The sequence below is a fragment of the Cebidichthys violaceus genome, unplaced genomic scaffold (assembly GCF_023349555.1).
Source record: "Cebidichthys violaceus isolate CVI_PGR_0920_01 unplaced genomic scaffold, fCebVio1.0.p SCAF_43, whole genome shotgun sequence".
Classification (NCBI taxonomy): domain Eukaryota; kingdom Metazoa; phylum Chordata; class Actinopteri; order Perciformes; family Stichaeidae; genus Cebidichthys; species Cebidichthys violaceus.
Window position 1 is genome coordinate 515,050 of NW_027176628.1, and position 27,557 is coordinate 542,606.

The window sequence follows — 27,557 nt, forward strand, 5'->3', positions numbered from 1 at the left end:
TTTCTCCATTACTTCTACCGGTTATGATGAAGTACTCAACTAAGAACCTGATGAGATCTGGTAACACGGCAACTATAGTGCAGTTAAGTCACAATCTGACAGGTTATAATAATAATGTTATGTTTATAAGAAGTGGACGTAGTCGTCGATGTTTTGAAGCCTCCAGTTCGGCGTTTTGTCCGTCGCCATCTTGGCTTTTTTGCAACCAGTGAACAGGAAGTGACCATATCTGGACTGAGGAGGAGTGACGTAGAGACGGCGTATACGTCTCTGGTAAGAGACCTGTCAATCAGCGTGTAGCCCCGCCCCCTAAAGCGTCCCCTGCTTCATGGTCTGTTTGACTCTAAATGGAGCATAATGTACTAAATGAACAGGAAGTCTGTGGACTGTGACGGTTCGGGTTATGATTTTCCAAGCAGGAAGTCTGACTGGTAGTTTGTTTAAAAATCCGATTGCTTAATATTGTCGTTTGTCTGATGGTCGAAAATATCAATAACAAAGTAATTGTAGAAAACTTTTTTTGCCACAAGCACTGAAAGAAGCTTGAAATCCAGAGTGATATCATTCAAAATATACATAAATATGTATATAAAGTATTTGATGAACGTCAAAGAGTTCCACGAGGACCTGGAAGGTCTGATGAAGTGGTGATTATGGTCACGTCCTGTCCTACAGCGTCTCCGTTCTGTGAGTCTTTGCTCTTTGCGTCTCTGTTGTTCAACTCGCCGCTTATTAAAATGTGGACATTTAAACAATAAACCACGACGTCTCTGATTCACATCCGGACCGGGAGACGTTTGCTGCGAATCAATCCGCAGTCCTTTCCGCTCATTTCCTGTCGTCTCTCTATTGACTTTCCTTCTAATTGAAGGCATGGAAGCCAAAACGTGGACGCGTTGATGTCGATGAATTACCAACGCTTTTAAACACATGTCTAATACAGTATTCATCTCACTTCAGTTATTACTGGCTTCTATCTGGAAGAAGGTGCTGAAACATTGATACTTGGAATTTAAATTAAAAATTGCACGAGTGCGTGTCCTGATTTCCCCTCCTCCTTCCTTCACTGTAATTTCATCAACACACAAACAAAATGTCAAAAATGTCCTTTGATATTGAAAGCAGCCTCCTCCTGCCTCTGAAGGACGAAGACCCGATCGTATATATTGAGCCGTATAGACGATCAGATGTTTGCTCTGCAAGCGTCCACACGGACAAAACGTCTTTAATCGGCCTGAACTGATAACTTATGATGACTTATTATAACTTATTATAACTCACAGCTGTGACAGAGGAGGTTCACAGGGTGAAGACAGACACCCACTTGTTCCCAGTGAAAGCTCTCCGGCCCGCGGCCCGGGCGCTCTGATGTCTCTCCACTTTAATTACCCATGTTCCCCCGCGAGGTTCAGTGGGGCATAAATATTTAAGGGCGCTTTTATTGAGAGATATTAAGGAGGTGAAGTGGAGAACAAAGTACGAAACAAGGGGAAAAAAAAAAGTTCTGGAGATCGTTGAGGTGGATAGTTTCATACAGTCAGGAGGTGACCTTAGAAAACGACTCATCTGAAAAGTTCAGATTCAGAACAAGAAGCACGCAATTTGACTTCAAACTTTAAAAAATGTATTTAAAAATCTCTAAAAATAACAATTCTCAATAAACGGAAATAGCCTCAAAGTTACTAATATAGACAAATCATGACCCGAATCATGACTCTGAAATATTAATAAGTTATAGAATCTATGGTCCAGAATCATGACTCTGAAATATTAATAAGTTATAGAATCTATGGTCCAGAATCATGACTCTGAAATATTAATAAGTTATAGAATCTATGGTCCAGAATCGTGACTCTGAAATATTAATAAGTTATAGAATCTATGGTCCAGAATCGTGACTCTGAAATATTAATAAGTTATAGAATCTATGGTCCAGAATCGTGACTCTGAAATATTAATAAGTTATAGAATCTATGGTCCAGAATCATGACTCTGAAATATTAATAAGTTATAGAATCTATGGTCCAGAATCGTGACTCTGAAATATTAATAAGTTATAGAATCTATGGTCCAGAATCATGACTCTGAAATATTAATAAGTTATAGAATCTATGGTCCAGAATCATGACTCTGAAATATTAATAAGTTATAGAATCTATGGTCCAGAATCGTGACTCTGAAATATTAATAAGTTATAGAATCTATGGTCCAGAATCGTGACTCTGAAATATTAATAAGTTATAGAATCTATGGTCCAGAATCATGACTCTGAAATATTAATAAGTTATAGAATCTATGGTCCAGAATCGTGACTCTGAAATATTAATAAGTTATAGAATCTATGGTCCAGAATCGTGACTCTGAAATATTAATAAGTTATAGAATCTATGGTCCAGAATCGTGACTCTGAAATATTAATAAGTTATAGAATCTATGGTCCAGAATCATGACTCTGAAATATTAATAAGTTATAGAATCTATGGTCCAGAATCATGACTCTGAAATATTAATAAGTTATAGAATCTATGGTCCAGAATCATGACTCTGAAATATTAATAAGCTATAGAATCTATGGTGTATGTAACAAAGTACATTTACTCAAGTATTGTAAGTATAATTTGAGGTACCTGTGTTTCACATGAGTACATTTTATGTTCATTTTTACTTTCTACTCTACTAGGAGGGAAAACATATTGTACTCGTTTTTTTATTTGTTATACTTAAAGGGGCAGTTTGTAGGATCTGGCAACATCTAGTGGTGAGTTTGCAGATTGCAACCAACTGAAACTTTGAAACACAAATGTCCCTATCTGGAGCCAGTGTCTGTATATATATATATATATATATATATATATATATATATATATATATATATATATATACTGTATATATACAGTGCATATATATGTATATATGTGTGTGTGTATAATCAGCTCATTTAAACACAACAATTCTTATTTTCAAGTGATTTTACACTAAAGACAACATACTTATTCATATTATATTACATTTGTTTCAATAGATTACCTTAAATGCTACACACTGTTCCTTTAACAGATATTTAAAAAATTCAATACACTGTTAAATATTAAACCATGGTTCCATGTTGGCCTTGTGACCTTGCACCAAATGTTGTTTTTAAGTTTTTATGTGACGCTTGTGAGACGATGTTGGCCTGGACCCCCTGAACATCTATTGTCTCTATAAGGACAACCTTGAGCAGCAAGTTAAAGATGAAATATTCATAAACGCTGAACAGAAACCTTCTCTGCAGATGCAGGAGCCGTCGATGTGCGAGCAGGAGATCTGGTTGTGGCAGGAGCACGAGGAGGTGCAGTTGGTCCCGTAGAGGCCTGCAGGACAGCTGATGGAGCAGTCGTCCCCCTGGACACAAAGGACAGACACAGAGAAAATGAGACACTTTTACAGTACGTCAGTGTTTTTCTACTTTCAAGTGTTCACATTTAGGCCTTGATCAGTACGGCGTGTTTAAGCAACCTTCATATTTTGAATGATTGTGAAGCGTTTTGTGCTGCGCTGCGTTGCGCTGCGCTGCGCTGCGCTGCGTTGCGCTGCGCTGCGTTGCGTTGCGCTGCGTTGCGTTGCGCTGCGTTGCGTTGCTGACTACGTGACTTCACCAGCTGTAGTGATGATCTGAACGGAGACAGCAGCAGATTAGTCAAACTTGAGATTTTTGGGTAAGTTGTTGAGGCAATCCCTCAAATATTTGCTTTGTATTTCTACCCTCTCTTGACATGTTTTAATATATTTTAAACATTTTAACATAGCCTCTGATTCCTGCCTGCTTTGTGTCCGTTGTTGTGTTTTGGTACGTTGTATTTTTGTTGTTATCAGTCTCCGTTTGTACTTGTATTTTATAACAATACTTTATGATCTTTTCACATTTTTGATTCTATAAGAAGACTCCCTACCGGAGGAGATACGGGTGAACATGTCTGGTTAGATAAAGGATAAATAAATAGGAATAATGGATCAACAAAAAGATTACAGTTTGTCCACCACAGACCAGCACTGAAAAAAAAGTGAATAATCATCTGTGAAACGTCCCCCAAAAAATAATGAATCCAAAAGGACATTGTTTGTTTATTCACTTGCTAGATTTTTTAAAATTCATAAATATCAATATTAGCTATAACGGACCTTTCTGGGGGACAATGAAGACTGCTGTCGTGTAAACAGGGCTGTCAGACATCACTCACTATTCACTATTCACCACATTAACCCTCCAACACATGAAAGTGCTGCAGATGAACAGCAGCGGCCACACGGCTACTACCGGTCTGTCAGTAAACAAACTGCTTAATGAACAGCTGCAAATGTGAGTGAAGACGTCCTCTTCTGTCTCTGCAGTGTGTCGACTGCAGCGCTCGGTCGGTGCTTCCTGTATTCTTCATGAGCTGGCCCGCTCCGCTGTTGTCACTGTGTGTGTGTGTGTGTGTGTGTGTGTGTGTGTGTGTGTGTATGGAGAGGTTTTGAAGCTTTAGGAATAACTTGACTGACAGCGAGGGGGTTTTTTCACCACCGTCTCTCGCTCGTCCTCCTGCAGCTCGACTCCTGGGAGAAGCGGGTCTTGCTTGGGGTTCATCTTTAAATTCATTATGAGCCCACGACTGCTTTAAATTTGATGGCGGCTGCGGAGACGCGGCACAACAAGCACATGCATTATGGAGGAGAGAGACAGAGAGAGAGACGACCGCCACCGACGGCGTCCCCGCAGAGAAAACACCGTGTCTGCGCTCGTCCAATCAGCAGAGGACATGGTCGGAAGACAGCAGGACGGCTAACTTCATTCTGCGCTGTTCTTCATTCTGCTCGCCGTGAAACAGAGCTCCACGTGAACCTGAACCTCCAGCAGGACCTTCGGCACATGAACCGCGTTAATTTAAGCTTCCATCCGGCTGCCTGTAAAATCGCTATTAATCTAATATTCACAAAGACGGCCAAATGTGCAAAGACAGGAGCAGCGAGGAGCCTTATTAGAAACTTTGTGAATAAATAACGCGTGTGGGCCCGGTGAAGAGAACCATCCCAAGAGCTTCTAGAAGCTACCTCTGGAATATCAAACGTGTGCATCAATGCATCCTGACATTTATCAAACTATTTAGTTTGCAATGTTAAATCTGAGATCAGAACCACAACATGAATAAAGCTGCGTTCAAACACAAACACATGGAATGACATGTTGCATGTAGTCACATCAACTACATGCAACTATGTGCAGAAGTGTGAGTGTGGAGCGGAGGAAACCGCTCTCAGCAGAACTCGAGGACGTTCCTCTGACAGCGTTTGTTGAGTTGACGTCGAGCACAGTGCTGCTGCTGCTGCAAAAGAAACTTTCTGAGTTTCACAAACCAATAAAAGAAATGTAAGAAGTCTTAACGATCTTTGTCAGTAAATGATCTCCACGGCGTTTTGGGTTTCGGTGTGACGCATTTCCACAAGCTGCAAACAAAAACACATCCAGAGGCTGACGGAGTAAGAACAGTTCATAATCTATTTCACTGTGTTATCTAAAAGCATGCAGGCGCACTGTTCATGGACTTACTGTGTTGAACGGCTTTTTGTTTTGTTTTGAAAGAACCCTTGATTAAAGGACATGATGGACGACGGTAGATACCGCTTTACTCCCATGAGTCTTAAAGAAACAGTGAATCCGACGTGTCGCGATCTTCATCCTCTTCTGCTGATTGAGGAGTTGGACGTGCATCAGACTAAATCTAATTTTAAACTAATGAAACACTTGTTTGTTGTTAAATGCAGAACCCACAAGGGAAGTTGCCTCCGCCGACCGGTCAAGTTGCACTTTACGTTTTAGACATTTAATGTGAGATTGTCACAGATTAGCAAATGAATTCTTGAGTTGAAGCCAAAAACCGTGTTTTGTGAGATTCTAAGTTCATCCTTTTGAGTCCAATGTGGATGTTTGTGCCAAATGTGAAGTAATCCCCTGGAGGCGCTCCTGAGATCAAGAGAATGGGACGGACGGACGGACGCACAACCGCTCTGCTCACCACTCACGCTGCTGCTCCCATCAGAAACAAATCAAGACAGAAAAGACAGCAGCGCTGTGGAAGAACGTCCAACGTTTGGTTGGCGGCAGCCAGAGTCAGACGTTGCTCTCAGAAAACAAAATATTGCAAGACTGAGCTACTGACAGGCTACCGTCCTGCTTTCATGCTCTGAACCCCCCCGATGTCCTCGGTGAACTTGTCAAAGTCCTCGTCATCCGTGTCTCTAAGGTGTCTCATCTCCACCACGTCAGTCAACACTCCAGGAGGGCCGACGACCAGAGAGCCTCCAGTTATTCCTGCTTCAGTGTAACACTGAATGTAACAGGAACCGATAATCCTGGTTCTACTGCTAACCAACCATCAAACACACAGTTATACAAGTACAACGTGTACCTCTGAGATGTACAGTTAAAGTACAATGTGTACCTCTGAAATGTAGTAGAGTTAAAAGTACAATATGTACCTCTGAGATGTAGTACAGTAAAAAGTACAATATGTACCTCTGAGATGTAGTACAGTAAAAGTACAATATGTACCTCTGTGATGTACAATAAAAGTACAATGTGTACCTCTGAGATGTAGTACAGTAAAAGTACAATATGTACCTCTGAGATGTAGTACAGTAAAAGTACAATGTGTACCTCTGAGATCTAGTACAGTAAAAGTACAATATGTACCTCTGAGATGTAGTACAGTAAAAGTACAACGTGTACCTCTGAGATGTACAGTAAAAGTACAATATGTACCGCTGAGATGTAGTACAGTAAAAGTACAATGTGTACCTCTGAGATGTAGTACAGGAGAAGTATAAAGTTATAAAATAGTAAGGTGCAAGTACCTTGAATTAGTACTTAAGTAGAGGTTTTGGGTAAATGTACTTACTTCCACTTCTGATGCTAACTGAACTCAGCTGTGTTAGCATTTAGCTCACAGGCTTCATGTGTTTGCTAACATGTTCTAGAGGTCCTGATGTAGTGAATCTCTTCTTCCTGCTCACACACACACACACACACACACACACACACACACACACACACACACACACACACACACACACACACACACACTCTCTCCTTTAGGTTGACCTACTGTAAAGTGCACCTGCAGCAGCCGTTCTACCTGAAGGGCCGTCTGCTGTGACTCTAGGACTAAATCTGCAGCGTCATCAGCGGCTGATGAATGGACCTCGGCGCGTTGCAGAGCGGGTTCTGCACCTGCTGCCACGGAAGAACTGCACACACACACACATGACGTCTTCACACGGAGCCTTCCTAGAGACTAGTCTCTTACTATGAACCCCGGAGCGCACACGCAGGCTCCCGCGACGCCGTCGCAGTCGGCTCCGTTGGTGCAGGCGCACGGCTCCCCGCAGCCCTCGCCGTAGTAACCCGCCGGACACGTCTCGTTACAGTAGAGCCCCGCCCATCCCGCCGCACAGGTGCACTCTCCCGACAGAGGGTGGCAGCTGAGAGGGAGAAGGGACGAGAAGTCGGTCGGTCTACATTGTGAAGTCCAGGTCACTCACAGGTCACCCGCAGGTCACCCACAAGTCACCCGCAGGTCACCCGCAGGTCACCCGCAGGTCACCCACAGGTCACTCACAGGTCACCAACAGGTCACCCGCAGGTCACCCGCAAGTCACCCGCAGGTCACCCGCAGGTCACCCACAAGTCACCCGCAGGTCACTCACAGGTCACCTGCAGGTCACCCGCAGGTCACCCACAAGTCACCCGCAGGTCACTCACAGGTCACCAACAGGTCACCCGCAGGTCACCCGCAAGTCACCCGCAGGTCACCCGCAGGTCACCCACAGGTCACCCACAAGTCACCCGCAGGTCACTCACAGGTCACCTGCAGGTCACCCGCAGGTCACCCACAAGTCACCCGCAGGTCACCCGCAGGTCACTCACAGGTCACCTGCAGGTCACCCGAAGGTCACTCACAGGTCACCTACAGGTCACCCGCAGGTCACTCACAGGTCACCTACAGGTCACCCGCAGGTCACTCACAGGTCACCCACAGGTCACCTACAGGTCACTCACAGGTCATCCACAACCTTCGGTTTCAGTACCTGAGTGTGTTTGCAGCTTTGCAGGGGCAGTACTTGTCACAGATGAGTCCATACAGGCCCGGGGGACAGAAGCGGTCCCGGCAGCTGGGGCCCTTGAAGCCCTCGTTGCAGAGGCAGGCCCCGTTGATGTGGTAGCACTTGGCTCGGTTCTGACAGTCGCACTTGTGGGCGCACTGCGGCCCGTAGGTGCCGACCGGGCATTCGTCCTGGCATCTGGGCAGGGATGAAGAGAGGACAACGTCAGCATAGAAATGACAAGGATCACTCCGTACAGAGACATTAAAGCTCATCTTCACGGGACGCGTTCATTCATCTCTGGTTACAATAATCTCATCTCAAAGATGGTATCTTAATGCTTTTATACAACCTATGAAAGAATTATCCATTTTCATATTTTGTTTGAGTTTGTATGACCTTTTGTCTTTTGTCTTTTTGTCATATTTGGTATCGTTAAGTTATCTTGTTGTAATTTTAGTTAAATGTTTTGTCTAATTGTCATTGAGGAGCCGCTTGAAAACATATAAATATATATACATATATATATATATATATATATATATATATATATATATATATATATCCGTGTGGACCAGGCCTAACGGACCAGGACTCTCAGCGTCATGTTAAATAACATGTAATCTGTGTAAATTTCACATCCCGAAAACAAGAGCGGGCGCATGTAGAAGAACCGATCCTTCAAACATTAACGACTCATAGACACGTTAAGGGTTCTGCTGCTGCTGCTGCCGATCAATGACATCACAGATGACACTCGCTGCGTTGTGAGGGTCAGCGGGCTGTGACATCACAGATCGCCGTTAAACAGAAGGAGAAAAAAAAAAGAATGTGTTTAAGTTAAAGTTAGGCTGGGCTTCATTCTCGACACGTACGCAAGTTGAAACCATTAAGAAATAGACAAATCACTCCATTAAAGCGGCCCGTTGAGGATTTTTTCTGTTTTGTGTCACGTTTAAATCACGCCGACTTCCTCTGGACTCTTATCTCGGCTAATTCCATTAGAACGTGGACGTGGGAGGAGGAGGACTCAATCTAGGAATTATTCCATGTAGGCTAATTCACCTGTCTGGGGCCTTAATGAATGGAGGTAATTTGGCTCAATTGAGAGCAAAGATGGGAGGGAGAGGAAGGAGGGGGGGGCTGACCAGAGAGGAGGTGGGGCTGCAGAGAAGGCCTCGGAGAAGAGATGATGGAGGAAACGGAGGAGAAGCATAATAGCAATCAGTGAGATGTGGGAGAGCAGGAGGGAGGAGCATTGACTCGTGACACCGAGCGTAAAGTCTCCAATGAATCCACGGTTCAAACGTCTCAATCTATTTCTAATTTCCGCCTCTCTCTCTGCGTACCTCTCTCCGACGTAGCCGGCGGTGCACTGGCACTGACCGCTGATGTGGTCGCACAGGCCGCCGTTGCGACACGTGCAGTCCTGAGAGCAGTTGATGCCGAACGATCCGAAGGAGCAGGGCTGTGCGCAGACGGGCCCCTGAGGAGGAGGAGGAGGAGGAGGAGGCGGAGGAGGAGGAGGAGCATGGTGTTAAGCACATACGGTAGCAAACATGTTGGTTTGTACATAAACTAAGATTCAAATCAGGAAACAACGTGTGATCAAAGGATAATTAGACAAGCATGTTTAATGCTATGAATGTATTGTTCACTCGTTTTGAATTCAAAATAAACAGTATGACGGTTTCATCTCATGAACTTGTAAAAGCTACTGAGTCTGAGCGTAATATTAGTGTCCCATGATGATGCTAAACGTCAACATTAAACGTGAAAAAGCTGTAATATGAAACACAAATGTGGCGATGTCAGATTTGGGCTTGAAGGGAACGTCTGGTTCTCTTGGAGCTTGGTTGTGTGAGGGTGGGATGATTGGGATGAATTCCATGTACCTCAACTGACTTTATTACCTCTACCCTCTGTTAGCTGTTAGCTCAGTTATGTAGCCGAGCAGGACCGTTCTGCCCACCGGCCGCTAACCGCTAACCGCTATCCGCTAACGTTAACTAGCTCTCGGCCTGCTGATTTTAAAACAGCTTTCTTGTCACATCGTCGGGGACACGTCCTGTCGTCAAGCAAAGCAATGTTCTGCTGCGGACGTATTTGAGACACCTAAAAGAATCTCTGTCAGTTTAAGCGAACGCTACATCTTTCAACGGGGAACCGGACTGAAGGTGAAACTCATCTGAACTGTTTATCGTCAAAGGAGTCCGGTGTCTTTAAAGAGAGCAAAGATAACAGCTTCAGCTCCCCGTCAGAAAGAGGTGAAAATATTCCAAATATTTCTCCAAACTCTGTAGTAGAACACTGACTCTAAAACATCCAAACTATCCCTCTAAAGTTCCCCTCCAGACACCTTTTATCGAATGCTGTTTTCCCAAAATAAAAAGAGACCTTTTTTCTGCGTTACTGAGAGATTCTGGATCTGGATTTGATCACGTGGGTTTCTAGCGTGTTAGCTTGTGACTGGGCACTGATAGTGGAACGGAGCTCCAGGGTCCAGTTTGGACTGCACACTCTACCCTCCACCCTCCGTACTGACGAGTCCGCTCCACTCTGGAGGCTTCAGCGTTCTTCGCAGGCGTTTGTGTGTTTGCGACTTACTTAAATCTAGCTCGTTTTTTAAACCTCATATTGTAGGGAGGTGACACAGAAATCTCCCCCCTGCCAAAAAAAAAAAGGCGAGACATCTGTAACGCTCCCTGTGAGCTCGTACCACCCAGCCGGCGGGACAGGAGCACTCTCCGGTGACGTGATGACACGCTCCTCCGTTCTGACAGGGACAGCGCTGTTCACACAGGGAGCCGTGTTTACCGGGAGGACAAGGCTCCTCGCAGCTGGAGGGAGGAGACGAGGAGAAGATCAGAGGGCAACCGAATGCTCCGCGTGTGAAAGCTGCATTCTCTCTAGTGACCACCAGGGGGGGCGACTCCTCTGGTTGTATAGAAGTCTATGAGAAAATGACTCTACTTCTGGTTGTACTGTACGTATAAATATAATAATAATAGTGATATTTATCTATTTTTTCCACATCGTAAATACATCAATGTATTTCCAAGGGTTGTATTTCGCACTGAAAATCTAAAATACAGACAGAAAAATCATTTAACGAGGAAGCATTAATTACAGTTTTCAGATTTTCAGGCCTCTCGCTGTTATGTTGGCTTTCATTGTTGTTGTAAACTGGAGCTCACCTGTCGTCTTTATATAGAGCTTAATGATTGACGAGTCGAAAATCCAGCAATTAGGCGTCTGGTGGAACGTGTGTCGGCCATTTTGAATGGCAGTGTTTTCAAATAAGTGTTAATGAATCAAGAGAGAAGTAGAGCCATTTTAGACTAGACTTCTATACAACCAGAGGAGTCGCCCCCTGGTGGACACTAGAGAGAATGCAGCTTTAAGACGTGAAGCATCGGCTTCACCTTTCAGAACCGGTACAACACTCTGTTGTGTTTGATTTATATATTCATGTACTTCACTCTAACACAATGACAAATCAAACCCAGACTTAATATCATTAGAAAGGTAGACATGTTGGAAGTGCATCAGATCATAAGAACCGTGTGTGTGCCATACGGTGTAGTGTGCTGTTTCACTCACAAGGCCCCGGTGTATCCCGGCGCACACAGACACTCGCCGGTCTGATGCTGGCAGGTGGCGCCGTTGAGGCACTGGCACTCCAGCAGGCAGTCCTTGCCGTAGAGGTTGGGGTCGCAGGGCTCCTCGCAGCGCCAGCCCTGGAAGCCGTCGGTGCAGACGCAGGCTCCGGTGATCGGGTTACACTTGGCCCCGTTACGGCACTGACAGCGATTGCTGCAGTGGGGCCCCCAGAAGTCGCTCTCGCAGCCTGGACAGGGGCCGAGGGAGCGCGAGTCAACGTGTGATTTAAAACGCTGTGATCGTCAGTATTTACACACGAGGTCAGAGGTCTGAGGATTCACGGTCATCTGAACATGAAGTAATCCACATGAGGGTGATTCAACAGAGAGGACGGAGGTGAGGTGAAGGCAGGTGAGATAAGATCATAGTCTGTGTAGAAGAAGTGGACGTGGTCATGGTGATGTCACCCATTGGTTTGAAGCCTCCAGTTTGGCGGTAACAGTCGCCATCTTGGATTACGGCCGTCGCCATCTTGGCTTAGTGCAACCAGTGAACAAGAAGTGACCACATCTGGACCGAGGAGGAGTGACGTAGAGACGCCGTATACGTCTCTGCTAGAGACCTGTCAATCACTGTGTAGCCCCGCCCCTAAATCATCCCCTGCTTTATGGTGTGTCTGACTCTAAATGGAGCATAATGTACTAAATGAACATCATGCTGTATTAAAGAAGACTGTAAACTAGAGATTGAGACCATAAACTCATGTTTACAATGTTTACTGAGGGAATAAATCAAGAGAGAAGTAGAGTCATTTTAGACTAGACTTCTATACAACCAGAGGAGTCGCCCCCTGCTGGACACTAGAGAGAATACAGCTTTAAGACGTGAAGCATCGGCTTCACTCTGAAGAACCGGAGGTTGTCTCCTGGATAAGACGAGGTTCCATCAACGGTTCAAATTAGATGCAAACATAAAGCTAAAGCTTTTCTATTTAGAATTACACGTGTTGCTTAAAGTAACAGATCACAGTATTCATCGGAACTGTTTTTTAAAATCACCACTTCAAAAAAGAGAAGCGCTTCGTTTGGTCTTGTTTTGATATCAACAGCTGCTGACTCACAGATTAGACACCAGTCAGTCCAGAGTACAGAAGTCCATAGACCCACATTAAAGTCCTGGTCCCAGTCGTCATGCATACTGACAGATGTGTTTTGCAGCGGTTTAACCCTGCAGGACTCTGAGGCGGCTTCTCCGAGCGCGGCCGATGTGCTAAATCTGCAAAACCGTCACCTTTAACCGGCGGAGAGACGTCGGCAAACTCCGTGCAGCCCGGTGATGTTTACCCACGCAGCTGGTGTGACATCGCTTCATGCCAAAGTCAAGTCTGCCGTCTTTATGAAGTGGTTTTAAAACTGAACAAAAACAAACAACACGTACACCAAAAATAGAGTGTAAGGAGGTTTCAGTTCATGTGAGTGAGTGTTGGTGCAGCTGCAGCACAGATCCTCTCCCTGGTGCTGCTGCTGGAGAGGAAAGCATTAAAACACACTGTACTCTCTGACTTTATGAAATCAATAACTAGACTAATAACCTACTTTGTGCGAGACGTTTTGTTCATTTTCAATACAGTAGCACACATCTACTATTACTTTATTTCACATTTTATTCACGTCTATATTTTAACTTTTCACTATTTTATGTCCAAGATTCTCATTTTGCTTCTTACTTGTGTGATTTATCAAAAAGAAGAAAAAAAAATGCATATTTAATGAGCATTAATAGAGGGAGCCTGAGATCTGAGATTTTCATGGCCAAACGACTGCTTGTCCATATGATGATGAAGAGCGTGAGCCTCAAACTACTGCAGCAGCATCCAGAGTATGCATATCAAGACGTATAATAAAAAAACAAGTTCCCTGGCGCCGTATATATATATTTTACTTGCCTCTTCCAATGTGCTCTGTTATTATATTCACAATGAGCTGAAGAAGACAAATGATATTGTTTTCACCACAAGTCACCGAGAGGTTAAAGATGACACAACAACGTACGGACACTATAACACTTCACATTTTGACTTATGTATATACATATATATATATATATATATATATATATATATATATATATATATATATATATATATATATATACACATCTGTGCTCATGTCTGTCACTTCATAGAATCTGCAGACTGTCTTTCAGTGGAGATAAATGAGCCCTATGAGGAAGAACCGCCTGACATTTAGAGCCACTCCAGGCAGCGGCTGGTCAGCTGGTCAGCGGTGAGAACGTCTTTGAACATCTCACATAACGCTCTTTTAAAATTCTATATGTGAACAAAAACGAGCGCAACAGCAAGAATCACTTCCAGGGAGAGACCGCCTGGAAATGTGCGCCGTTATCTCCCTCCACCTCCTCCTCCTCTTCCTCCTCCTCCTCCTCCTCCTCCTCCCCTTTCCCTCAAACATCGCTCCGTCCTGACGTGACATGATATCGGCTCAGAATGAAACACCACCAACATCAGTGACACGCCCTGTGCGGCGTGATGGATGCGGTTTCCTCCACGCAGCGCCGCGGTCGTCTCATCAGGCTGAAGCAGCAGAAAACTCAGCATTTTAATTCTGCCGGCCTCTGCAGCCTCAGTGTTCACGGCGCTGTCCGTCCCTTATTCTAATGGACTCCTGTTTGCAAAAGAATGAAACCCACATATTCCTGGGGCTCCGTCTTTGAGTCTCTTTAAGCAACATTAACGCCGATGAGTGGATCCAACACGGTCCCGCTCACGACTCCTCAAATACGACCCAAACTGCGGCGCTCTACGTACGCCTCTAGTGTCAAGAGTCAATTTCAGCTCGATCCTCAAAATAAGCATCCGTGTTCACAGGAAGCAGCGTGGTCATAGGTGTGACGTAGTTAAGGAGGCTACGTAAGTTAAGTACGTCACGTTAAAATAAGTCTGCGTTGTTTTTTGATTTCAGGTGGGTCGTGAACATTGGTCTCCTGGGTGAAAGTCCTGCGTGTTTGTCACTGAGGTTAGGGTTAGAAGAAGTACCTTCGTTAGATAAATAGGCCGCCTTACATAAGCGGCATTAATTAAGTCGGTGGTGTAACTCGACGTGAATTATAATAAGTCAACGTTGACTTTTGGATCACGTACTCCTGTCTCCTGGGTGAAAGTCCTGTGAGTTATTACCCCGACGACGTTCATCGCTCTTTTCCACCAACGTCACCTGACTTAAAACAAGGCCACGTAGAGCGCCACCCTCAGTTTGACGTGTCGGACTCGGTGGAGAATCGCCGGCATTAAATCAGAACCGGAAGACATCAGTTGAAAACAAGCAGAAAAAGACGGGACGTTTTTATTGTACATTACATCATCTGAAGACGACACGAATCAAAGCACTATTATCTTTGTGATATATGCTCACGGGGTGAACTGCACTCTCCAAAAAGGGAAGTAAAGCACCGGGAGTCTGAGTGAATGCTCTTAAGTTTAAAAACAAAACAAACGTTGAGAGACGGGCAAACTTGTCCAGACTCGGAGAACTTGTTCCAGCCCAAACGTGGGTGGTAGTCTTCCAGATATCATGGTGTTAAATGTTTCATCAGTGCTGCGGTGGACGGAGCTCTGAGCAGACAAAGCATGAATCAGACCCACACTAACTCCTCTAATTTACTCTCTTCTCATGCGTCTCTCAGTTCCCCCTGCCCTATCTCCATTCCTCCTCCTCCTCCTCCTCCTCCTCCTCCTCCCCCTGTCTCTCGCTCAAAGGGGGGAGTTCCCCTTTATTTCTCCTCACTAGTGAGCCAACACAGTCAAATCCTTTATCCTCTCGCAGCCTCAATTATTCAGCAGCAAAGAGTCCAAATCAAGTGACTAATGACTTTGATCAAGAGTAGCTCGCTGGCACAAAGCAGAACTTTCTGCACTGAATTAAGAGCTGCATAACACACTTTGGCGAGGGCTCACTCTTTAAGGAATATTTCCAGGTTTATCTACGGTGTAAAGTCACTGTTTGACAAAGAAGAAATGGGAGCGAGCTCTTTGGCTGTGCTGTGTACTCTCTCACGTCTAAAAGGGAAACACACCTGGATTACATTCTCAATATGGCCCCAAATCAAACAGCTGGACATCTATATATTGAGAGTTTGTATGTCAATATGAAGCTAAAAGGCAGGAGAGGATTAGCTTAGCACGGCTCTGTCCTCCACAGCTCATTATCTTCGCTTACTAGGATCATGCGGTATCTGTCCGTGAGCGAGCGTGCGTCTCCGCGTCTGTCCACTCGTTATATACTTTGGTTGCCCATGCGTGGCTGCATGCTAGAGGACCTCGAGCGGATTCACAGCTGAGTGCATCTACGACTCAGACACAGTGGGGGGAAAACAGTCGGCGGACCTTTGACCGCCATATTCTAGCGCGTTCACCCTGGAGTCCAAGTGGACGTTTGTGCCAAAATTTTAAGAAATTCCCGAAAACATAAAGCCTCCGTTCACGGCTGCTGTTCAAGGTGACTCCAGCTGTACGCGGCGAGAAGGGGAGGGATAAACTTTCGATGCTTGTATCGAACCCTTGAGGACAGGCTCAACGGGCTGCACAAGTTTACATGACAGCTGATTCACAAGTGGATATTTGCTCATTGTAGAGATGAAGAATATACACCAATTTTTTCTTTTTCAGTTGCAGAAACTCTTATTTGTAAAAGTAAATGCTGCCACAACAGAACAGCTGTTAGAGCAGCAATTAGAAGCGTCTGTTACTGCCTCTACTCGTCACTCATACAGAACGTACTGAAACATCGATGTTCAAAACTTCCTCTTTTACTGCGGCAGCTAATTGGAAGATCCGTAGACAGACGAGCCTCCTACGCAGACAGATACGAATTAAAAAGTTCCTTTAATTTGTTCCTCTTTTATGAAATACACTGCCTGGCCAAAAAAAAAGTCTCCACCTGGATCATCATGCCTAGTGCCTACTGTACAAGCCTGTGGGGGCAGTGCTATGATCTGGGGTTGCTGCAGTTGGTCAGGTCTAGGTTCAGCAACAGTCTGTGCTCAAAGAACGAGGTCAGCTGACTACCTGAATATACTGAATGACCAGGTTATTCCATCAATGGATTTCTTCTTCCCTGATGGCACGGGCATATTCCAAGATGACAATGCCAGGATTCATGGGGCTCAGATAGTGAAGGAGTGGTTCAGGGAGCATGAGACATCATGTTCACACATGGGTTGGTCTCCACAGAGTCCAGACCTTCGCCCCATTGAGAATCTTTGGGATGTGCTGGAGAAGGCTTTGCGCGGCGGTCAGACTCTACCATCATCAATACAAGATCTTGGTGAGAAATTAATGCAACACTGGATGGAAATAAATCTTGTGACATTGCAGAAGCTTATCGAAACAATGCCACAGCGAATGCGTGCCGTAGTCAAAGCTAAAGGCGGTCCAACGAAATATTAATGTGTGTGACCTTTTTTTTTTGGTGGCGACTTTTTTTTTGGCCAGGCAGTGTATGAAACCTGACTCCCTGTATGCATCAACTGACCAACATGTAACGCTCCTAAAAAAAAGAATGAAAAAAAAACAGTTGTAATATCTCCTCCAGAGAAAACAGAGACGTTAAAGTTAAGAGGAAGGTAAAAAGAGAACTGTTGCGCAATCCAAAGAACTCCTTAATGAGTCAAAGCAAGACGCATATGTCAGCTTCATGACTCACGTCCACTTCAGTCCATTAGTGCTCACGTTGAGTACGGGTCTTCTGTTTGTTTGTATTTCTTTCCAATGGCTAGAAGCATAGTTTTTTCAAAATAAAACTTCTTGTGTTCACAAGAAAAGTAAAGTTTCTGCTTGTTACTTGCAGAGTATCTTTTCAAAATAAAACTTCCGTGTTCACGGGATGCGTAGTTTTTGCCCGTTACATGCAGTGTCTTTTCAAAATAAAACTTCAGGGTTCAAAGGATACGTAGAGTTTTTGCCTGTTACATGCAGTGTCTTTTCAAAATAAAACTTCAGGGTTCAAAGGGTACGTATAGTTTTTGCCCGTTACATGCAGTGTCTTTTCAAAATAAAACTTCTGCGTTCACAAGAAAAGTAAAGTTGGTGCTTCTTACTTGCAGAGTATCTTTTCACAATAAAACTTCCGTGTTCACAGGATACGTAGAGTTTTTGCCCGTTACATGCAGTATCTTTTTCAAAATAAAACTTCAGGGTTCAAAGGATACGTAGAGTTTTTGCCCGTTACATGCAGTGTCTTTTCAAAATAAAACTTCAGGGTTCAAAGGATACGTATAGTTTTTGCCCGTTACATGCAGTGTCTTTCCAAAATAAAACTTCAGGGTTCAAAGGATATGTAGAGTTTTTGCCCGTTACATGCAGTGTCTTTTCAAAATAAAACTTCAGGGTTCAAAGGATACGTATAGTTTTTGCCCGTTACATGCAGTGTCTTTCCAAAATAAAACTTCAGGGTTCAAAGGATATGTAGAGTTTTTGCCCGTTACATGCAGTGTCTTTTCAAAATAAAACTTCTGCGTTCACAAGAAAAGTAAAGTTGGCGCTTCTTACTTGCAGAGTATCTTTTCACAATAAAACTTCCGTGTTCACAGGATACGTAGAGTTTTTGCCCGTTACATGCAGTATCTTTTTCAAAATAAAACTTCAGGGTTCAAAGGATACGTATAGTTTTTGCCCGTTACATGCAGTGTCTTTTCAAAATAAAACTTCTGCGTTCACACGAAACGTACACTTTACTTAGTTTTTAGGTTTACTTACGCAACAAAACTACTTGGTTAGGTCTTTAGGTAAGAAGGTGAATGTGTTTAACTGCGGTACAATACGTCAACAGTGACTTGGCCTCACACAGGACCTGGACAGCATACTTGTTACTATTGTGGATCCCTCTTTTCTTAAACGCTCAGTCCAAATGATCTCAGAGCCAATAAGTCATATCTTAAATCTTTCTATTACTCATGTTATACTCCTTCATAAGGGAGGTGACAGGAGCAGTCCTAATAACTATAAATCAACATCCAAACTGCCTTCTGTGGTGACGGATTGATTGGAGGTGTTTCGTTCTGCAGGTGTCCGTCTGGTTCAGAGCTCACTGCTGTAGCTGTGGCTGTTGTGTATCGGCTTTAAATAAAGAAACACTCTGAATCACTTTTTGTAAAGTCGATCAAAAGCATCTGATGCTGTAGATCATTCAATGACATTCTGTGAGTTAAAGTTTATTCATCAGATGTAGCGAAATTGCTGTTCTTGTGCAATGCATTCTGGTACATGTAGGCACATCTGGGGAATTGATTACATCACTATCAGCACATTTACCATCAGCACTGATTTGACATCCCCATAAGGTGGTAAAAGTTTTCCTTTGACTCATCAGAAAGTATCCATCAAGTCATTTTTACCAATTGGGAAAGTTTGAATGTCTTTTATCATTTTATTACGATAATCGTCTTGTTCCTTTGTTGTTGTTTTTCTCATTGTCTTGATGGTAACTTTTAAGCAAGGAGCCGCTTCTTAACGATCTCCAGAGTATAACGGAAGGTTGAATGAGGCTGAATCTGACATTTAGCCATATTTTTTGGGAAAGAAATATAGCTGAATGTCAAATCACTTAATGGCCTGAACACACGGGGGGGGGGGGGGACGAAGGACGGAGAAAGTCAGACACGACTTTCAGCCTGATCACACATTCAAACATGTGTGACTGATGCTGACGGCTGCTGCTGCTACCTTCCTCTCATACGGGCGGTGCAGATCTGATCCACTAGCATGCATAGGAGGAACCAGGAGGAACCAGGAGGATCCAGGAGGAACGAGGAGGATCCAGGAGGAACCAGGAGGATCCAGGAGGAACCAGGAGGAACCAGGAGGAACCAGGAGGATCCAGGAGGAACCAGGAGGAACCAGGAGGAACCAGGAGGAACCAGGCCACTCGGGGGAAATCGGCTCCCAAAGACACACGAAAGATTTCAATGCTTCGGTCGTAACGCGGTGACTGTAAATGTGTGTTTACATGCAGCAGGTCCATCAACTTGTTTTATTCTTATTTTAACTTGTTTCAGGTGTATGTCGGTGATTACAAGACGTGTTCCTTTGTCAGACGGAACAGCGAGAGCACATGTGTTGTTGTTTTCCCCTCTGTAGTCCTAATGTGTCTGAAGTAGCTTCGTCGTGGAAACAGAAGTTATTATGTTCCTCTCCTCTTTCATAACACCACCTGTCACATGTTCCACAGGCTTGTTTGTTCACGCGGACGGACAAGAGATCCTCTTTTTGGAAAAAACACAATTACAAGAAAAAGAAAAAGAGGTTATTTTAAGATGCGGAGCAGCGTCGCACACAGGGAGCCAAACACACTGATGCCCAATAACGACCTTATGATCCTCGATGCGAACGCTTCACATGTAGCGTCGCTGTGTGTTTCTGCAGCACATTCATTCCTCTGTAACACAAGAGGGGCCGCTGCTGTCGCGCCGATGGCAGCTCTTTATACACAGAGCACAGCGACGCTATGACACATTCAGCGCCAACAACGCCATTAGCTGAATTCCCGTTATTTCCAATTTTGAATTCAAAGAGCATGGTGCGATCGGGAACTTTCGTACAGTGACTGGGGCCACTTCCTTTACCGTTGTGTTTGCGTTGAGAAGCGCTTCAGGTGACGTCTGCACGCGCGCTGCGCTCGGCTGATTGATGTCGTCATTAAACCGTCTGCTGCGCCTGCTTTACATGCTGCTCTCTCTTGTCTCTCCAGCCACTCGTAAGAAGAAAACCTTCAGGGTGGGGGGGGGGGGGAAGCTTATGCAAAATATAATAATCATTCATTAGTCATTATCAGCTGGAAGTCCGTTGGTTGAGTTGCTCTGCTTTCGCAGAAGTGCTACGTCGCCTGAACAAAAATGTGTCAATATGCATTTTTCTGCAGCTGTGATGATTTGAGTCCTAAACTTGTGCTCATCCACGCCGTAAACAAACACAACCCACAACCCACACACTGGAGCTGCAGAGGGGAACTCTCTCCACTCACAAACACGCTCAAACACAAAGCCGGGAACCAACCGGCTCTCTCTCTCTCTCTACGACCGGTCGTACAAAAACCTCTCCAGCATTAAATTAATACCGAAAAACAGTCGACAACCGCTGACATCTGCATGATGAGTGTTTTACATTACTCAAACCTGCCGGCGCAGTCAGTCAGAGAGAGGGAGAGAGGGCCACGGGGTCACAGTGATGAAAAACAAAAAGCTCTGCATTCAAAAGTCTCCGTTCACGAGAGCAGGAACAGTGTGACGGAATTAGCAGCTTTTGTGTGGATGAAAAACCGCTTTATTTTTCGGCTGGCTGGATCAGAATAAACGTCGTCTCGCACCAAGAACGGAAATCTATAGAAAAAAAAAAAAAAAAGTATTATGACTGTTTGCACAGGTCACAAGAACATCCGCAGCGCCGTGTTTGACCAACGAAACCCTTCGTTCCGGGCTGACGTCGACGCTGAAGTCATTCTGCAGAATGGTTGTCCTCGTGGAGTGTGCATGGGCAGTGTCCTAACAGTGTGCAACAAACACCTGAACGAGGCTGCTGCTCGCTAACGTTACGCGGTGAACACAGAGCGGGGCTAGCGACAGAAGCTATAGCGTTAGCGTGAAACGTGGGGGTCCGATATAGAGAAAGAGGCAATGCAGTAACAGAATATTAATGTGTCTTTTGATCGACGCCGCCTGAGTTCTCCGAGGCTGCTGCCTTGCGATGGACGGGCTTCACTGCGCATCAAGTCGAGGTTAAGTCAGGATTATGCACATTTAGATACTAGGTCTCTTTTGCTCTCCATAGAAAATGAATGAGCATTTGATTGTTGATCACTACAGGGCATTTTGCACAAAACAAGTTTGCATGTTAGTTCATTTCTTTGGAGGAATCAAAGTGAAACGCTCTCCTCCTGAGTACATATATTTAAAGCTGCAAAAACCCCAAAAGAACAACTCATCTTACAAACTAAGATTCAGTCTGAGACATGATGACTTAGTCACATCGGCTCCGGGGTGATGTGAAAATCGTTTCCCCATAAAGAGGATGCATGCGGCCCGGTGAGAGGGTGATGGACGAGCGGCCCGATCGGACAGGAACGAGGGGGGAATACCCTGCCAATAAGTGAGGCGGAGGGATAGTGCTGAGTCGCCGAAAAAACACAGCAGCACTCCCGACTGCCACCGGGCCATCTGTTGATCTATGGAGCAGCAACTGCACTCATTTGTCTTGGTTGTGCGCCGCTGATCACGCCGTGGGTTTGTGGAGGCCGGACTGTGAGCTACAGGGTGGTTTAGTGGGTCACCACAGAGGGAGGGGGGGGGGGGCGAGGGTGTGAAAGTCTACCTTACAAGCAGATACACACAGACACGCCGGTGGAGAATATGTGTCCACTTATTGAAGAGGTGGAGGTTCTCCAACACATGTAGGTGGCAACCTCCAGCTACAGCTGCATTCTCTCTAGTGTCCACCAGGGGGCGACTCCTCTGGTTGTATAGAAGTCTAGTCTAAAATGACTCTACTTCTCTCTTGATTTATTCCCTCAGTAAACATTGTAAACATGAGTTTATGGTCTCAATCTCTAGTTTACAGCCTTCTTCAATACAGCATGATGTTCATTTAGTACATTATGCTCCATTTAGAGTCAAACACACCAGAAAACAGGGGATGGTTTAGGGACGGGGCTACGTGGTGATTGACAGGTCTCTACCACAGCGTTGTCCGGTCTGGGAGTTGTTTGTCTTACAACTTTAAGTCTTTCACAGAATGTTTTCACTTCATAAAAGTAATAAAAAAAAAATAGTGACTACAGCCAAAAACAAAGATGGCGACAGTCCACAAACGCATGGGTGAAATGAAATTAATTAAAAACACAACGGAGAGCCACTAAGTGGTTTGTTGCGGCGATGAATAAATGATTATGAAGTTGTTCTGTATCCGTCATCGAGCTCGCCTTTAACATTTCACCGAGTCAAGATGCTGTCGGCCAATGAACCGCCTTCTCAGCTGCACTCACAGCGTCTGTTGGGCAAAAGCCAATGAACTAGCCACACACACACACACACACACACACACACACACACACACACATGCAGCCTCGAGTGTAATTCATTCATTTTTAATTTAATGGCATCTTTGTCAGAAACTTATGGAACAGATGGAGAGAAGCAATCTGCAGGATACTTGTTTTTCATGACTTTGACGACACCTTTGGTGATAAACAGTCGCTGCTTTGCATTTACCGCGGGCGCTGCCTCAATATAATCTATTATTAAATACTACTCTCTTATATTTATTCCAAACAAATTGCTATTGTTGCTTCCACGAACGCAGAGGCGACAACTTTGTATGCGGCAGAGGAGAGAGAGTGGCTGAACAGCAAAGTAAGGGCCTAAGTAAAGTAAAAAAAAAAAAAAAAAAGGTTCTATTTATATGAAACAAAAATGCAAATGATTACTTTTTAAAACACGGCAAATCACACCCAGAATGCTTTTAAACCGAAAAGTCCCACCGGCTCATTGAGAAAGGTCAACAGCGGGGACGAACTGCGCCTCTGGAAAGTGCGCCGCCGTGAGTACGACGGAGATAAAAAAATAAATAAGAATAAATTGACTTCGCTTGACTACAGTGCATTTATATTTCCAACAGCACCCGGGTATATTGCCCAGCAATGCAGCACTTTATTTAAGGCCACGCCGCTCGCATGAGTAAAACTATTTCCATCAGCGCGCTGTCAGGCGGCCGCGGCGCCCCATCCCCTGACAAACGAGCAAACAATACTTTATAAAATCAGCTTCTCACCTCCGGAACAAAGCGGCGAAAGTCGCCGATCAAACAGAACTCAGCGCCGCCTAACCGCTCGCTCGCTCGCTGACCCGGTCACGCTCTGAAACACGACCTCGACGGTAGATAAGTATGTCGAGCAAAAGCTCAGAGTTATTAGGAGACGGCCGACCCACATACAAAAACACGCACGCTCCTGTTTAATTCAGAGCCATTGATTTCCTATTTTCAATTAATAATTGTAATTAGTGGCAGCATAGTTCAGGCTGTATGGGACGTGGGTCGATGCGGGGGGGGGGGGGTGGAGGACAGGCCAGATGGATGACACAATTTACTGCTCGCGGGCCTGGAATGATGTGTCACTTTACCGTGACACACTGGCTGGCGCCCGTTTGTGCGTCGAGGTGATTGACTTTTTACGGATTTTCACGTCCGGATAATAAAACGTTAGCCGCACAGAAGAGTCGTCTCGTGCTTTTTGCACTTTCTCGTGTTTTTAAGCCTCCGGATAATTGCTGTCGTTAGCGGTCATCAACAACTCCGCTGTAGAATGTTGCACAAGTTGTGGAAACCTTTCACTTGATTTGTTTTCGTCGGACTTTATCCCGGCAAAGTCCAGCTTGCTTTCTCCGTTTGGTAATTGCATTTTAATGATCTCCCTGTTTTTCTGCAAACACGGGGCATAAATTCTGAGTTCAGGTCTAATGGCTCTCGGCAGGTGGCTGTCCTCCCACCGACCCGCTGACTAATATATAGAGGTGAGAGGCGCACCTCGGACAGCTGATGAAGCCATTCGTCTGGGGTCGGAGGTCAAGCACCATGCCGACGCGTTACTGAGCCGCCCACCAGACGACGACAATATTCGTCTTCATCCAACCGTCTTCACCGAGTTGGATGAAGACGGTTCCGATTTAACACAACGCCGTCATATTATCACATTAGTGGCGTGGATCGCTCTCGCTCTTTTAGCTTTTAGCTCCGTTTTTGGTCTCCACCAACCCACATAGGAGATATCTCGTCTCTGTAGCGATCAAACACTCCACTCTGTCCACCCGCTGCTGTTCATATGAAAATAAAGAGCAGCTTTAAGGCCTCTATGGATCGGTTTCCTTCTGACTCTGGAGCTGATTGTGTGTCCGTTGCTTGAAATAGTGAACGGTGACGATACACTTTGTTTCACGTGTTTTAAATGCGTGTCTGGATTGAAACACCCGTTGGCTGCTTACCATTTACAACCTGAGCGCCGGCTGTCCATAATGAACTGTGGTTGTAAAACTAGTGACATTCCCATCAGCCTTTGTGTTTACGGCTAATTAGCAAATGTTAGCTTCAAACACGGTAGATCAATTCAGAATAACGTTCTTGACCAGGTCTGTTCTTTGCGTTGTGTTTCATCACAGCTGTCACTTCATATTCTCGCCCATCCTCAGGTTTTCACTCTTCCTCTGTTTTTCCTGGAGGACGATTCCTCCCGGAGGGATCAGTGTCACCTCATCCTAAAGCCAGAGTGTGCTCTGAGCCGGGCCGTGGGCCGTCCTATAGAGCAGGCCGGCTTTAGGGGATCCTTTAGGAGTCGACAGACCCACCTTCCCTCTCACTCGGAGGTCAAACCGGCTCCTTCTTCAGCACCGCGAGCCCCCTTGAGAAAGGTCAAGACGGCTTGAAGTGCAAAATGACTGAGGACGAGGAAATAAAGAGGCTGAGGAGACTGAGCTCTTCTTCTCTGAGCAAATGTAAAGCAGGGGGAAGACGGCCGATGAATAATTCCCGGCCTTTTTCAAAGTCAAAGCGAAGTCGGTCGTGTGGGGAGGAGAAGGATCCATTGTGCCCGGCCGCTTCGGCGGGAAAAGGCAGCAGCGGGCGATAAACAAGTTATTTTGGAAATTAATCAGAGTGCATAGAGAGGAGGAGGAGGGGGTGGGGGGGGGCAGGAAAGCGGAGTGTGGTGGGCAGGTCGTTACAGTCCTTAATGGCTTGTCTGTCATGAGGTTGGGCCGGCGTGGGCTCACGTGGCATTAGAAGGAAAATGGGTAATCAAAAGGTTCCCGAGGTGAGGTGCCAGTCCACTTCCCCCTCCGCCAGCAGACACACGTGATGGATGGCGAGCGGAGAGAGAGAGAGAGAGAGAGAGAGAGAGAGAGAGAGAGAGAGAGAGAGAGAGAAGGACTACTTTGGAAAACAGCCGCCTGATATTTGTCTACAGCTAGAGCACAGAACTATAAAAAAAAGGAAGTAGAGACGAATTCAGTGTTTTCATTTTCACAGATTCTGTTTGAAAATCACACGTTCATTACACGTTTCTGGCCATTTTCTTTCAGCAGTAGTCATTCAATGTATTGAGTCACACACACACACACACACACACACACACACACACACACACACACACACACACACACACACACACACACACGGAGCACCAAAAGCCCTTAAATAAGGAATAGTGATCCCAGATTATGCATCAACATTAATGATTATGAGTTCTTCTCAGACGGACAGCATTGTTAGTTGTGCGTGTGTGTGTGTGTGTGTGTGTGTGTGTGTAGTGTGTGTGTGTGTGTGTGTGTGTGTGTGTGTGTGTGTGTGTGTGTGTGTGTGTGTGTGTGTGTGAGGCGCTGTCCTAGGTCCTGAAACGCAGCAAAAGAGACCGACAGACTGTCTCAACAAGCTTTTATTTTATACATGGAGAGTCTGTTTATCTTCTTATTTGTTTATAAGTCTTAATATGAGCACATTTGTTTTCACGTCTCCTGTTGTGATTTATTTGCACATATTATAGATGTTTTACCAATAAAGCAGAGTATGCTTTTGGGCGGGGCTACTGTCTGATTGACAGGTCGCTATCACAGTGCTGTCTGGTCTGGGAGTTTGTCTGTGCTTTCGTCTCACAAAAAAAACAAGATAGTGACGTTCAAAAAACAAAGCGGGGAAAAAGCAAAATGGCGACGGGCAAAAACGAAGATGGCAACGTCCAAAAGCCAAGAGGACGATGGTCAACGACCAAGATGGCGTTGCCCAAAAAACAAGATGGAGAAGGCTGAAAACCAAGATGGCGACGTCCAAAAAACAAAGCGGGAAAAAAGCAAGATGGCGACGTCCAAAGACCAAGAGGACGATGGTCAACGACCAAGTTGGTGATGGCAAAAAAACAAGATGACGACGTCCAAAAGCCAAGATGGCGACAGCTAAAATACCGAACCAAAGCCTTCAGAATCGTGGTCCACAAACCATTGGGTGAAGCCGCGGTGACTACGTCCACTTCTTCTTTACATGAGCCAGTTAAACATCAAAGCTCAGCTGTTAAACATCAGCTACTTCTGAAACGTCTCAGTGACATTTCACAAGTAGTTTATGAGATGATCCTGGAGTTTTCACTGTGACATCAGCCGTAACAGTGATGACGTGTGTGTGTGTGTGTGTGTGTGTGTGTGTGTGTGTGTGTGTGTGAGCATCTTGACTGGAGCTTCTAAGACGATCTATTAAGAGAAGCGCTGACAGAAAGGCTCAGCAGCCGCTGTAACGTTCTGTCAGGGACTTCTTTCAACCTTTGTTCGTTGCTCGTGACACCAACGTTATCCCACATTCTGCTGAAACGGGCTGCTTTGAAATCCAAAAACATATCCTATCTGTAGCAGTAGTAGAGTAGGGTTGTGTTTTTTCTCTACCAGCAGTAAATGTCTGTAAAATATTATAACTAAACACACAAAAACCCTCACTGACATTTGAGCAGTCTGTGGCTTTGATTGTGTTGCTCGCTGTAATTTAACGAACTGCAAGAAATGCTGAAGGATCATTTTTCTTCCGCTTCCACAACAAGCAGGGAAAAAAGGAAGAAAAAAAAAGAGCCAGCGCTCCATGGCTTCAAGCTGAATCACGGCTCTCTCCGACGCAGGAGACGGACATCGCAGCACCGAACGGTGCAGTGCACAGAACCAATCACCCCTCAGGGGGCTGTGGCGAAATTTGATTAAAAAGTTTTGTTGGTAAATTAATTTTGACCAAACACAAGGGGCATGCTGAT

At 45.0% G+C, this 27,557-nt stretch overlaps 1 protein-coding gene across 1 annotated transcript in view; it reads right to left on the minus strand.

The window, feature by feature from the left end:
- LOC137886305 (multiple epidermal growth factor-like domains protein 11) overlaps nt 1-27,557 on the minus strand; it is a 75,007-nt gene that overhangs the window by 19,177 nt on the left and 28,273 nt on the right. The window contains exons 5-10 of the mRNA XM_068728713.1: nt 11,722-11,968; nt 10,838-10,958; nt 9,468-9,604; nt 8,104-8,316; nt 7,323-7,497; nt 3,264-3,384 (exon numbers count right to left, since the gene is read on the minus strand). Of these exons, the coding sequence (XP_068584814.1) occupies nt 3,264-3,384; nt 7,323-7,497; nt 8,104-8,316; nt 9,468-9,604; nt 10,838-10,958; nt 11,722-11,968 (1,014 nt within the window). The remainder of the gene's footprint in view (nt 1-3,263; nt 3,385-7,322; nt 7,498-8,103; nt 8,317-9,467; nt 9,605-10,837; nt 10,959-11,721; nt 11,969-27,557) is intronic.